The sequence below is a fragment of the Pseudorasbora parva genome, chromosome 9, assembly GCF_024679245.1.
Source record: "Pseudorasbora parva isolate DD20220531a chromosome 9, ASM2467924v1, whole genome shotgun sequence".
Taxonomy (NCBI): Eukaryota; Metazoa; Chordata; class Actinopteri; order Cypriniformes; family Gobionidae; genus Pseudorasbora; species Pseudorasbora parva.
The window spans coordinates 1,449,691-1,465,409 of NC_090180.1; the positions used below are offsets into that span (position 1 = coordinate 1,449,691).

At 36.4% G+C, this 15,719-nt stretch overlaps 1 protein-coding gene across 2 annotated transcripts in view; it reads right to left on the bottom strand.

Moving 5' to 3' along the window:
- tnr (tenascin R (restrictin, janusin)) overlaps window positions 1-15,719 on the bottom strand; it is a 252,698-nt gene that overhangs the window by 8,144 nt on the left and 228,835 nt on the right. For both annotated transcript variants that reach the window (XM_067453468.1, XM_067453467.1), the window contains 5 exons: window positions 11,986-12,116; window positions 7,297-7,429; window positions 6,132-6,283; window positions 5,335-5,431; window positions 505-666 (listed from right to left, as the gene is read on the bottom strand). In XM_067453468.1, coding sequence (XP_067309569.1) covers window positions 505-666; window positions 5,335-5,431; window positions 6,132-6,283; window positions 7,297-7,429; window positions 11,986-12,116 — 675 coding nt within the window. The remainder of the gene's footprint in view (window positions 1-504; window positions 667-5,334; window positions 5,432-6,131; window positions 6,284-7,296; window positions 7,430-11,985; window positions 12,117-15,719) is intronic.

Sequence of the window (15,719 nt, forward strand, 5' to 3'; positions counted from 1 at the left end):
TCCATCATAAAAGTGCATCTATCATCATAAAAGTGCATCTATCCATCATAAAAGTGCATCTATCCATCATAAAAGTCCATCCATCCATCCATCCATCCATCCATCCATCCATCCATCCATCCATCCATCCATCCATCCATCCATCCATCCATCCATCCATCCATCCATCCATCCATCCATCCATCCATCCATCCATCCATCATAAAAGATACAAATTTATGGACTAAACAGAAACCAGTCATTGACTGCCATTATAAAGCCTGGTAGAGTCAGGACATTTATTAATATAACTCTGATTGTGTTCGTCTGACAGATGAATGTCATACACACCTAGGATGAGCTGAGGGAGAGGAAATCATGGGCTAATTTTCATTTCAGGGTGAACTGTCCCTGTAAGAGATATACCGGTATTTGTGTTCTTTTAAATGTTTTAACCAATAAAAAAAACGTGTTATTTCCTTTGAATGTATTTAAAATGACTGTCCAAATGTCCTCCGACCGCACCTGCAGTGCCATTATACTCTCCTATCCTCAGTTTGTAGAGACTCTTGGAATCCCCAATGGAAAACCTGTCATAGTTGGCATATACGGACTCCTGGCCATCTTTCATGTCGACGCGGAGCTCGTAACGACCTTGAGATGCAATCTTCTGAATGCTGTCCAACCCTGCATGGAGAAATGGGAGAAAAACATGTTCTGAAGAACACGCCTACAACACAGCCATCCCATCTGTGTGTTCAAGCCTCTTAACATGTGAACATGTCTTCAAATATGGTCCACGCTGATAAGAGTCCATCATTTAATATAAAAGCAGTGCTTCTGTTTGGTGGTCCGTCTCATTCTCTCAGACTCTTATATGTTCTGTAGATAAGGAGCAAAAGACTGCAGATAAACAGTCTGTTTATTGAAGATAATCACATTCTCTGACTGTGCAGTGGAGAAATGTCCTGTCTGGCTAAAGACACAATCACTTTTTGATAGCGTAGATGTCTCCTGATAATATAACTCCATCTATTTTGTGAGTGTCTGCAAGGATGTGCTGAACTGTAACTAAGCCCTTAAACTCACCTCAGGTTTTAAAGCCGTAGATGAATATAATGATGAACTGTACCAGTGAGGGAAAGCATCTGAATCTCTAGACATGGTCAAAGAGCATCTTTAAGGCCATTCGGGTTGAAATGAAATTAGGGGAACCTCGTTAAATAGCAGCATGCATGCATTTTTTTACTGACCCAATCTGAGCAAGAGACTGTGTTTTACTTGATTAAAATCAGCCAGGCATCAAATAACATGATATCTAAAATATGATATCACTTTTTAAAGGACAACTCCGGTGAGAAATGTCCCTAGGGGTAATTAACAGATGGTTAGCGAGTAGATCGTTCTCTGAGATGCGTTTTCATGAAGATCGAATGTAAAGAGTTTTATCTCTAAACACAGATTAGCTTATAGCGCTCGTCTATGGGGCACAGGGTAAGGGAAATTAAACCGCTAGTTAATGCCACTAACAAGGCTCAAAATAGCCTCACACTAACACGGCAGCATAATGAGGGTCCCTACATGCAGACCGAAGCATTGAGAATTTCGTAAGAGTACAAACGGTTTAATAAGAAGATACTTTATGAAGACAGTACATTACGCGTTTACAGACGGTAGCCATCTTGGAAAACAGTCTCGACGAGTCGAGCCACGAACGCTGTGCTAAGTGAGCTGGTCGATAGGAATTAAGTTTGTGAAATCTAATAACATGGACATTTTTATTTTTATTTACTTATTTTCTCTGCTGCGTTCAGTGTTTTCTTCCGGAAACAACGGCCATATGAGATTCAGTCACGGTTCATCACTTAGCACAGCGTTCGTGGCTCGACTCGTCGAGACTGTTCTCCAAGATGGCTGTCGTCTGTAAACGCGTAATGTACTGTGTTTATAAAGTATCTTCTTATTAAACTGTTTGTACACTTACGGAGTTCTCAATGCTTGGGTTTGCATGTAGGGACCCTCATCATGCTGCCGTGTTAGTATGAGGATATTTTGAGCCTTGTTAGTGGTATTAACTAGTGGTTTAATTTCACTTACCCTGTGCCCCATAGACAAGCGCTATAAGCTAATCTGTTTTTAGAGATAAAACTTTTTACATTCGCTTTTCATGAAAACGCATCCCAGAGAACGATCTACTCGCTAACCATCTGTTAATCACCCCTAGGGTCATTTCTCACCGGAGTTGTCCTTTAATCACCAGTTTGGGCCAAAATAGCCCACTGACCAGAAGAAACTTCTTTCAAAAACATTACAGATAGTAACGTCCAAACTGTTGCCCTGTAGTGTGTAGGCAAATATATTTGAAAGGATTGTTTATTGCTACTTCCATAGACACCATTGTGTATTTTACAAACTATAAATGTATTGTTTTGCCATAAATTATATGTATTTAAATATCTGAAATCTAAAGTAAACGTAAGCGGGATTAAGCGCTGAGCGTGTTCGTCTTTGGCTCAGCGTCAGCCATTGAGAAAGCACAGTTTGTGTCTGGCAGTTAAGTCCCGTCGCTGTACATTCGCTTCACTGTACGTAGACATCGTCGACGTCTGATGCCAAATAGGCAGACATCGCCCAACCCCAGCTTCCTCTGTTTATTATCATATATGCATTAGTCAATAATAGTGTCTGCATTTTCCAAATGTCAACATTTAGCCCGCGAATAATGCACGAGGATGCGGCGTAAAGTGAGTGACGTTAGTGAGTGTGTGGTCAAGCAAGGAGAGCGAGCGGTATCAGTGCCTGTGAGGGACAAAAGATCACGGTCGATCTTGGAGCTCGATACAGGAAAAGTGTAACATCTTATATCAAAATTTATAACCTATTTAGTCAGAAACAACGTAATTCATTTGATGAATGCTTAAGTCCAATTTTTTATATCCTCGAGACTTTAAAATCACTAATTTCTCGTGATTTAAACATTCTTGGGAACATTCGGCATAATGTACACCAGCCAACAGAATATATAACACTGTTCTAGTGGATTTGCGATATTTTAATAAAAAAATCGTACATATGGTGCCTTTTTTAAAAACAGACTAAAATAAAATACTTTTTGCAAATGAATGGCAAGTCTTTCCTCATTACAAAAACAGCTTCACATTAGATAAAAGCAGTATTATATAAATAGCTGTTTTAAAATAACAGATACATACACAATGTTGTGATACCTTACAGTTACAGAGTGTCTATATATATATATATATATATATCCATACATAAGTGCTAAACTATGACGCAGTGCTCAGAATAGACTATTTTAAGTTTGGTTTCTTTAAATCATGCAGTGGTTATACTGCGGTATAGCAAAATATCTACTGGTCACCGAATATACCGCCTAGCCCTGCTAATTATGACCTTGGTAATACGGCGTACTTGTGATTATCGCACCATGATGACAAGGTCTACTCCAACATAACAGCCACAAAGTGATTTCATTGTGTCTGTGTGTGTATAGTATGTGAAGGAAGCTGCAGTATTTACTTCTTGCTCATGAGCTGAAATCTTTCAAATAATGCTAAAAAAATCTATCTTTCTACACTGTAAAAAAAAGTAATGTTGGTTTAACTTAAAAAAGTAACCTGGTTGCCTTAAAATTTTGAGTTTATTGAAATTAAAAATTTGAGTTGATACAATGAAGGAAATTAGTTTAATAAATAGAAACTCAAAATATTATTGTATCTGAACCACATAAACAATGTGATAAATCATGAAAATAGCACAATTTGGTTCCGTCATCACAAATAAAACACACAATTACACAATATGCTTAAAAAATATTTTAATAATATTTGAGTAAAGGTGGTCAATTCTAAAAAATGTTCATTGTAGTAACTCATTTTTTTTATTTCAATAAACTCAAAATTTTAAGGCAAGCAGGTGACTTATTTTTAAATTATTTTTACAGTGTACATATTATCCAGGCCTAAATGTCTGAAGAGGCATCATTTGTAAGGTTTACTTTTATCTGTAATTGAGACAATGCTCTGAAATCCGTGCTGTGCACAAATGCTATTTTCCCCTTGATTTTTAATGAATATAATTATAGCTTTCTAATAAGATTTATGCATCAGGGATGAAAAGGAAAATGGGCTCCATTGTTTTCGATCAAATTGGATTTTGATGAAAATAATTACCAGATCATTTAAATAGAATCTGAAAGCTGAGAGTCAGCAATAACAGACACAACACTGGCTCTCATCTGCTCCGTATAATGCACGCGAATGGGAAAGTTATACTAGTTGCTTATGATCATGCATATTACTATGATATTGTCTGTTTATTAGCACTTATAAAGCTCATATTAATGCCTTATTCTGCATGAGCTTATTCTACATCCCTTAATCCGACCCAATACCTAAACTCAAACGCTACAAAAACTACCTTACTAACTATTAATAAGCAGTAAATTAGGAGTTTATTGAGGTGAAAGTCGCAGATAATAGTGAATGTGTTCACTATACTAAAGTGTTACCGCACTTTTTTTAACCTAAATGCAAGGTAAGGTGTCGTTTTGTTGCTTTGCTTAAGAAAAAAGCCATGTTGACTTTGAAACAAGAGTATATTTTAAATGATATGCATCTGTGGTGAAATTTCTAGATGTTTATTTTAATGCGAACAATGTTCTGTCGCTTTAATGCAGCAGCGCAGCACAGCAAAAACTAGACTCCGTACGGAAACGATCGCCGCTGTAATCCGTTAACATGGGTACGGAAAAACATAAACAGGCGTTAGTCCATATTTGACCCAACATTGGGTTAAAACAGCCCAGCGTTTTTTAGAGTGTATAGCATTCAAGTTTTGACGTAAATCGATTGGAGGTTCAAATCCACATTTGCCACACTCGCTCTACTCTCTTTTCCCATCATCAGATCGGAAAGGCATAGATTTTCAATAAAAAAGGAGAAAATATTGGAAAAGGGGAAATAAAGCGTTTAACGTGTTTAAAAAAAAGTGTTTCTCGGTTATTAGTAGGCAAACAGACATGTGCTGAATAAAAGTGAGTGGGTCCAATATCATTGGTCTTAAAAAAAGTGGGTGGGTCTTGTCACGCACGCACGCACGCATGTCCATGCTATCCGATATTTAAATAATACAACCAAGAGCACTTATCACTGAGTTACATTCAAATGGACTGATGCTTAAATAAAACTCTGAACAAAAGTGTTGACCAAATTTAGATCTGCCTGAAGAGGCTAATGGGCTTAAACGGCCGTATTTTTAATGGGTTATCACGGCGCAGCTTTTATTCCCCAGACTGCTCTGTCTATAAATTAGGAGTATTTCACGTTTTCTCACCGAGCCAGAATTCATCCTCCAGGTTGCCAAAGCCGATCTTGTAGTCACTCCACTTCCTGGAGAAATCAGTCAAACCGTTCTGACGTCTCTGGAACACCTGAAACACAATCAAAAACATAATTCAGGCCCTTCATAGATAAGACACATTTAAATGATGTTTACTTTACCTAATTAAATTAAGTAGTGTCGAAATGTGTTCAATCAGCCTAATATATTTAAAACTGAAGTTTACCTTAATCCATTTGTATTAAAACTACATGAAATATTAGTGCTGCCATAACCAACGGCAGTGTATCTGTAGTTCCCAGCATGCTTTGCAAGGGACTGCGCTAGGAGAGTAAATGTCTGGATTAAAGTGATATTTAATGTGTTTTCAGTAAAGGGAAAGATGTTATTAGTTTATGTCAGTGTTTAATGCGCAGTTATGTTGGACATTGAGGAGATTCTGTCATTTTGTGGTTAGCATTATGCAGAAGAGTGTGTGTGTGTGTGTGTTTAGGCTGTGGGCACTTATATACAAATTCATTGGATGGAATTCCTGCTCTCATTTAAATATTTTTAGTTTGTCCAATGAGTTAATTTTGCATTTTATTTTTTAAAAATATGCTTATTATTTACATTTTTTCAAAGGCAAATTAAATTGGTTACAGTGTTCACCTTACATAATAAACTGAAGCTGTGTACTCTGTCCGCCTCTGCTATTATATGGCATTATGGGATTTTGTGTAAATCATACATTGTGCCAAATGTACAGCCACTACAGATAGTGTTCAGATGTCTTCAGATCTGTCACTCACTATCCAGCCGCCTCCATCGGTGGTCATGTCGCAGTAAACCTGCACACCTTGGCTGAGGTCTCGGTTGATGTAGATGGTGTAGACTCCGCTCAGGGTTTCTCCATTCAGGAGGTGTTGTGCACAGTTCTGCGGCGTGGGAAACAATCGGCTTCCTGAGGAGGAAAAGGGTTGAGAAACATCCAAAACAACAGAGCAAACGAAAGCGAAGGGTCACTGGCGGGTTAATGAGCGTTGATTTGACTCGCAGCCATAACAATGAAGCGTAAATCTGTTGATTTCTGTCTGAGACGTTATGAAATGCTATCTTTGGAAATGAGGTGATTGTAAAGTCACAGAAACACAAGGCAATAAATGAGGGTGAAGCAAGATGCAGACAGATGCGCTGAACGCACTGCAAAAAATATAATAAAAAAAATGCTCTTCTTATTTAGTATTTTTTTTTTGTTTTCAGGCCAAATATCTAAATATTCTTAAGATGCATTTACTAGATCAGTAAAACGACTTGAGATGTTTTTTCTTGTTTTGTTGAAAATAAAATCTAAATGAAGAGAGTTTTTGCTTAAAATAAGATCAATAATCTGCCAATGGGGTGAGAAAAATAATCTTAATTCAAACAGAAAACAAGATTATTTTTCTCACCCCATTGGCAGATTATTTATTTTATTCTTCATTTAAAGTAAATTTTTCCAAAAACAAGACAATAATTTTTACTTGTCTAGTAAATATGGTAACACTTTATTTTAGGGATCAGTTATTAACTATTAATTAGTTGCTTATGATCATGCATATTACTATGATATTGTCTGTTTATTAGCACTTATAAAGCTCATATTAATGCCTTATTCTGCATGAGCTTATTCTACATCCCTTAATCCGACCCAATACCTAAACTTAAACGCTACAAAAACTACCTTACTAACTATTAATAAGCAGTAAATTAGGAGTTTATGAGGCAGAAGTCGTAGTTAATAGTGAATGTGTGTTCACTATACTAAAGGGTTACTGCACATTTTTCTTAATGTAAGAATCTTTTTATGTCTTGACTAGAAACAAGACAAAAATACTAAGTAAAGCATTTTTTTACAGTGTTGATGGTGTGCACTTTGTACCTAATAAGGTGAGTAAACCCGATGTGAAGTTTACAAGCGATGTGGAAGATTTGCACCTGTTGTGAAAGATGTAGAAACAATGGCGCTGGTTTCTAATCCTCGGGCGGCTTGCAGTCTCACAGTGTATTCGGTGGTCTCCGCCAGCCCCTCGAGACGCATCCATGTGTCTTCAGCATCTAAAATCAGCTCCTAAAACACAATCAAACACACTCTAGGATCCTCTGTTCAACACCACAGACCGAAACTAAACAAACATCTGCACGGTTTTGTGGAAAACATGCTTAGAGATACAAATAACAGCAGCTATAAAGATATTACTCAGATCCAAAAACAACAGATAGACTGAAAACAACCGTTGGCATTACTGGATCAGCTCTGGATTGGTTTTTAGGGGTGTAACGATACACTCGAGTCACGATTCGAAATGTATCTCGATACTGAACTCATGATACGATATGCATCCCGATTATATATATGGTGTCTCTTCAGAAGACTTGAAGACTTCAGAAGATTTGGATTAGACCACTCGATAATATATTTTTACGATGCCTTTTTGGCAAGTTTAAGAGGACTGGACTTTAAAAATGGAGGAATAGAAATCCCCCAGGTTTCATAAAGAATATCTTCATTTGTGTTTGGAAGTTAAACGAAAAACGACATGATGGTGAGTAGCTACATATGACAGAACTTACATGTGTGGTGGTAGCCTACATTCGTTAATGTGTGTTTGGGTGAATTATATCTTATAAATACTACAACAAGTTGAGCCTTGGATAAAACAACTATATATCGCGAATCATATCGTTTCCATCAATGATACATATCGCCACATTTTCATAACGTGATATATCGTTTAATCGTTACCTCCTATCTTTCAGACAGGAGTTTTTCTGTGTCCGGAACATAAATGTCAGACTCTGCTCCTTTGTCCTGTGGTGTGCCCAGCCGGAGCTCACGAAAAATGCGTATAAATAGTACGAGTGTGCAATGTCGTGGAATGTATACCCCAAAACTCATTTTGGCGTGCATATGATACGCTGTTTTTTGCGTGCATATGATTCACATTTTATGGCGTATTATACATACGAGCCCCCCACCCCACTACCCTAAACCTACCCAAGCGCGTGTCATATATACGGCATATTGTGTATCATATGCACGCGAAAAACAGCGTATCATATGCACACCAAAATGAGTTTTGGCGTATACATTCCACGACATTGCACACTCGTACTATTTATACGCATTTATGTGTGATCGGGTTGTGCTCGGCCCGCTGCTGTTCAGCCTGTACATGCTTCCTCTTGGGCAGATTATTGGTAGCTTTGGAGAAATATCTTACCATTGTTATGCTGATGATATTCAACTACATTTATCTTTTAGCTCTGATAGGTTGGACAAACTGTCCTTGTTGCACAATTGTTTAGCCTCCATTAAAAATTGGATGAACTTTCCAGCAACTAAATCCAGACAAAACTGAGGTGCTGATTTTTGCACCAGACAGGCAATTGGGGCTAAATCATCCCCCTGTAATGTTGTGCGAAATTTGGATGTCATTTTTGATAAATCGATGTGTTTTAGCAGTCATGTTAAATCTGTGGTCCCTTCCTGTTTTTTCCATCTCAGGAACATCGCTAAGATTAGATCTGTGGTTTCGAAAAAAGAGATGGAGATGCTTATTCACGCTTTTATTTCTTCTCGTCTCGACTTTTGTAATGTATTGTACACTTGTTTAAACAAATCCTCCATGGACAAATTGCAAAGTGGTACAGAATGCAGCTGCAAGACTTTTGAATAAGACCAACAGGCGAACACTTATTACACTTTTATTGTGTGTGTGTGTGTGTGTGTGTGTGACTGTATGGCTACCTGGACACACAAGTCTTTTCTTCAACCAGTTGATAACGTTCTAGATAAAAAGCCACAGTTTTCACCACTGTAGTATTTTAACTACGTTTTCCATTTTAAAATGGGAACATTTGATAAAATTTGCTGACTTGGTGCTTGTTTTAAAAAAATGAATCGGTATGTTCCACCCATTTTTGAGGATTATATTGGTCAGATAACCTGTGCCATTGAGAAGAACGACTTTTGGTCCGTTATCTTTTGCTTTCAGAGGAACACATGAGTGAAATAGACTTCCAACAGCGTTGAAAGAATGAAAACGTATAAGAGATCATTGTGGTTTCTCAAAAAAGCTTAAAATGGTTATTTTTTAAATCAAAATTGAGATAATTTATAGACACATTAGTATAGTATTTTATTTATTTTGTCTTGTTTTGTTCTAAACATCAACCTGCCGAGATGAAAATTAACCAGTGTTGACTAAATCTGGTGCATTTTTACATAGTTTATGTATTATTAATGTGTAGTGTCCCTGATTAAATAAGTAAATAAAAAAATAAAACTTTACGATCTGCCTGGCAGATTATTGTGATCTGAAGTTGCTTTTTATACAATGCTTTTCCTCCCAGTGTTTTTCTTAGATATGATTGGCAGCTCTAAAGCTCATGATGGGGAGGAAGAGTCTTATCAGGCCCTGCTGCTGTTCGGGAGAAACGCCATTTCTATTTCGGTCTGTAGCTCATGACAGTTCACTTCCCCTCTTTTGTTTCAGAAAAATTCACTTTTATCGAACTAATGTGCCACACATTTCCAGAGCCTTTACTCCGAGGATTTAGCGGGGATCTGGATGGATGTGCCACACGCCTTTGACACAACATATTATTCCATATTCATCCTTTTGAAGGAAAAGTCTAAGCGTTTTATTAATGTGCAATCTGAATTATGCAGCACAGCAGTGTTTTAATGAAGTTGCATCAAGGTGTCTCAGTATGCAGAGGATATTGAGCAGGTAATTGTGTTAGGGAAGCTGCTGTTTGGGTTCATTTTCTCCTTCTCATCATGACCGAATCTGAAATACAGGCGGAAGCAACACATAGTACACTGCAAAAGTGCTCGTGTTTCCAGTCTAAATATCTAACAATTCTAAAATCAAGAAGCATTTACTATATAAGGAAAACAACATGAGATATTTGTTCTTGTTTTGTTCAAAATGAAGTGAGTTTTTGCTTAAAGCAGGCAAAATGATCGGCCAATGGGGTGAGAGAAATAATCTTATTTCTGATTGAAATCTTGTTTCTTGTTTCCGTCCCAATCAGAAATAAGATGATTTTTCTCCTCACCCCATTGGCAGATCATTTTGCCTGTTTTAAGCAAAAACTCACTTCATTTTGATATTTTTTTTTGAAAATTGTCATTTTACTGATCTAGTAAATGCATCTTGATTTAAGAATATTTAGATATTTGGACTGCAAATAAGAAAAAATACTAAATGAGAAGAGCATTTTTTGCAGTGTATATGTAAAGCACACTGTATTATTATTCCCATATTGTCTTTTATTATCAAAAATCTCAGCATTAGATGCAAACCAGTCTCCAATGGAAAGATAACACTTTTATGTCTGTGGGTTTATATGATCTATGCACCACTGACACCCACTGGACAGATATAAACACTAACAGTTAACTACTAGGTCAGAGTGATCTCTTTCACTGATTATGTGCATGTGTATAACAACATTAATCTAAAGCTAATAATCCATAACCTTATTTTTTCATCAACAGTCAGGCTGTTTAACTAAAGATGACATTATAGGACAGCGATCATGCATTAAAAGTAATGCAATTATTTGAAACAGATCCTGTAGCTACTGTATAATTTCAGAGAAATTGTTTCAGGGAAGTCTTTAATTTAAATTGTTAAATGATTTAATTAATATGAAGTGCAACATCAAAGACAGCTTTTCAGATAGGCATATTTAAAACGTCTCCCTTTGATTATTAATCTCTGTGGAGTGAATAAATGCTAGACCGTAAAGTTTTTATAAGATAAGGCTGCACACACTGCAAAAAATGCTCTTCTTCCTCAGTCCTTTTGTCTTGATTTCAGTCCAAATATCTAAATATTCTTAAAATGCATTTACTAGATCAGTGAAATGACATGAGATATCTGTTCTTGTTTTGTTGAAAAATAAAATCTAAATGAAGTGAGTTTTTGCTTAAAACAGGCAAAATGATCTGCCAATGGGGTGAGAGAAATAATCTTATTTCTGTTTGGGACGGAAACAAGAAACAAGATTTCAATCAGAAATACGATTATTTCTCTCACCCCATTGGCAGATTATTTATCTTATTTTAAGCAAAAACTCTCTTCATTTTGAGTTATTTTTCCCAAAACAAGACAATAATATTTACTTATCTAGTAAATGTTTCTTAATGTAAGAATTGTTAGATATTTAGACTAGAAACAAGACAAAAATACTAAGTAAGAAAAGCATTTTTTTGCAGTGCATTTTAAATACTCTCAGAAAAAAGGTACAGTTCGTCACTGGGGCGGTACCCTAAGGTACAAAAGTGAAAAGGTACATCTTTGTACATTACTCACCCCTAAATGGTACATATTAGTACCTTAAAAGGAACATATCAGTACTTTAAGAGTGCATAGTAGTACCTTAAAGGTACATATTAGTACCTTTTTGGTTTTGTAGCTTAGGGCACCCCAGTGACAGAAATGTACCTTTTTTTTCTGACAGTGTATAAAATGTAACGAACACAGAAAGCAAAATATCAAAACCACCAATAAAACGCTCAGATGCTAATGTCCTTTTTCGTGTATATGTGTAACCAATTGCATTTCTTTATATCTCTATTTGTCCCTCTTGGTGAAATGCACATTAGCTTGCCTTTCGACTTCCGTCCGCTGCTTTGTAGGTCAGCATGTAGTTATCGATGTCCGCGATGGGCGGCTGCCAGGATATGAGGGCGCTTCGGTGGTTAATCTCACTCGCCGTCAGGTTCTGAGGCGCATCCATGGCTGTTAAACAAAGATCAGACACTCTCTGAATAAATCAGCTTAGAATTAACTCTCACGACCACATTTGACAAGGAGCATACACTACATTAGACTTTCATAGTATAGAAGTCTACAGGACACAGTAAATGTTGAGTTTTCTTGGTCAGATAATACTTGTTTATGATTGGATGACACAAATGTATGCTTTTTATGTTTAGTTTATTAAACTGCTTCTACACTGTAAAAATATATTTAGAAGAAAAGTTACCTGGTTGCCTTAAAATTTTGAGTTCATTGAAATTAATTTTTTTTGTTAATACAATGAACATTTTTTGAGATTCGACAACCTTTATTAAAATATTATTTAAAGATTTTGAAGGCATATTGGGTAATTGTGTGTGTTTTATTTCTGATGACGGAGCCAAATCATTTTTTTTCTTTCTTTCTTTCTTTATCAATATTTTTTTGTGGTTCAGATACAATAATATTTTGAGTTTCTATTTATTAAACAAATTTCCTTCATTGAATCAACTCAAATTTTAATTTCAATAAACTCAGAATTTTAAGGCAACCAGGATACTTACTTTTTTAAGTTAAACCAACAAAAACCAACATTTTTTTACAGTGTATTTTTCTATGTATATAATAAAATATGCATCCGTTTTCCATGTGTTTTCCACCATTTTCCGCATCTGATGATTTGATGCTCAACAAACAGTTATGATTATTATCAATGTTGAAAACAGTTCCTCCTTAATATTTCAGTGGAAACCATTATACAGGTTTTTTTTTTACAGGATTATTTGATGGATATACAGTTATATTTGAAAAATATATCCAATAACTTTTGATCAGTTTAATGTGTCCTTGCCGAAGGATTAGTTCCTTACCTTCCCATAACCACATTCATAAATATGAATTTATTCTGAAATAAATAATAATAATAATAATTTAGCAAGCAATATTACATGTGCAAGTCCTCAATTTGTTTTAGAGGGCTGTATATGTGACTCACAAACCCAGTCATAAGGGTCAATGTTGAGATGTGTAGATGATCTGAAAGCTGAATTAATAATCTCTCCATTGATGTATGGTTTGTTAGGATAGGACAATATTTGAACATCTGGAATCTGAGGGTGCAAAAACATCTAAATATTGAGAAAATCTCCTTAAAAGTTGGCCAAATGAAGTCCTTAGCAGTGCATATTACTACTAATAATACATTTATGATATGAACATGTGCTAAATATCTTCATGGAGCATGATCTTAATATCCTGATGATTTCTGGCATAAAAGAAAAAGGGATAATTGTGACTCTTATAATGTTTTGTTGGCTATGGCCACAGATATATTTTCTGCAGCTCTGTGGTATTTAGTCACATGACATTCATGGCAGTGGTGATTGGCTCAAAACAACCTGGCTCCAGAAATCATGAGCAAAGATGGAAGATTTCACAGAGGTCAAAGCAAATGCTACTGAGATGAAGGGATGACAGTGGATAGTTTTCTGGTATCTTAGACACAACTGACAAGCGACACTAGACTACTACACAACCTGACATTCAGCTGATTTTTCACTCTCAGATGCTTTGTGTGTGTATCCGTGTGTATGTTTGGAGCTGTGTCAGCAGGCGTGTAAACTGCTAGCTTGCCTCAGGACAAAATAAATCACATGGTTGTGTGTGTAGTATGTGTTTCAGGCACACTGACAGATCCACTTCAGAGGGAAGACAATTAGTGTGTGTTCACCGGCATCCTGTCTCTCAATGTGATCTCTTATCAGTCAACATGCCACTCTCCCTCCAGCAGAACACACACACACACACACGCACACGCACACACACACACACACACACACACACACACACACACACACACACACACACGCTTCTTTTGGTGTCTTCAAAAGCCATCTGCTGTCTATGTGCAGAAAAATGGATGTATTATTGTTTTTCTCCCGGTGCGTAACAAAGTACAGCTCTCCTTCTTCCATCCTACCTTTCATTCTCTACAACTGAAGGTATGAAATGTCATAGATATTAAAATTACTTTTTTGCACTTCCAGACTAGACAACATTTGGTTACACTTTATTTTAAGGTGATAAAATTACATTGTACTTATTTAAATACGTATTGAGTAATAATTAACTACATATACTTAATATAGAGCTACGGTTAGGGTTTAGTTTAGAGATGGATGGATGGATGGATGGATGGATGGATGGATGATAGATGGATGGATGGATGGATGGATGGATGATAGATGGATGGGTGGATGGATGGATGGATGATAGATGGATGGATGGATGACAGATGATAGATGGATGGATGGAAGGATGAATGATAGATGGATGGATGGATGGATGGATGGATGGATGATAGATGGATGGATGGATAGATGATAGATGATAGATGGATGACAGATGATAGATGGATGGATGGAAGGATGAATGATATATGGATGGATGGATAGATGTATGATAGATGGATGGGTGGAAGGATGAATGATAGATAGATGGATGGATAGATGGATGGATGGATGACAGATGATAGATGGATGGATGGATGGATAGATGTATGAGAGATGGATGGGTGGAAGGATGAATGATAGATAGATGGATGGATGGATGGATGGATGGATGGATGGATGGAAGGATGGATGATGGATGGATGGATGGATAAACAAATAAGTACTGAGTAATATTATTTACTTATATGTACTCAATATTAGAGTTACGGTTTGGTTTAGGGTTAGTTACTTATAATTAACCTCCTACAGTTGTTTTAACCCAGTGAATGGGTTGTTTTAGCCCAGCAGTTGGGTTAAATGTTTGTCCAACCTACTGGGTAGTTTCATTTAACTCAACTATTGTTTAAAAATGACTGTATGGCTTGCTTAAAATGAACCCAAAGTATGTTGGAAATGAACATTTATTAATGTTTCATGTGTTGATTTTTAATTATTTTTTTTTTGACCCAGCCATAAAGTAATTTTTAAACAATAGTTGGGTTAAATGAAACTACCCAGCACATTGGGCAAACATTTAAAAAATCGCTGGGTTTGTTCATTTTCAACCCAGCTTGAGTTGTTTTTAACCCATCGTTTTTTTCGAGTGCAGTATTAGGCCTTATTTTAATCATGACGTTTAATTAGCTTTTAGAAACATGCCTTAGAAAAAACATTACTGGTGTGCATCCTCAGACAAAACAACGGCACTGACATATTTTAAGATTTGTTCGTGCAAGTTGCTTTCAGTTAAAACAGCTCAAGCGTGCATTTTAACCTTAATTTATGCTTTTTTATGCATTTATGCACAGAATTTCTGCATTTAATTGATCTTAAACCTGGTCTGTGAACCCGGATATCAGACTCGGCTAAACATTCTGCTCTTGATTTCCCATTGCTTTAAATCGACTGAGCTAACAAAGTGCACCAATCAAGATTGAAATGCAAGCGTGGAGGAACAGAGAGATATGCTAGTGTGTATATCTGAGAAACATTCATATTCCTGTCCTCACCTTAATCTCTTTAACAATGAATTTAGAACTGTAATCTGAATCAAAATGACAGACATCACTAATCCTGAAATGGGCACAGAATTAGTTAGTTGTTGTCATCTTAA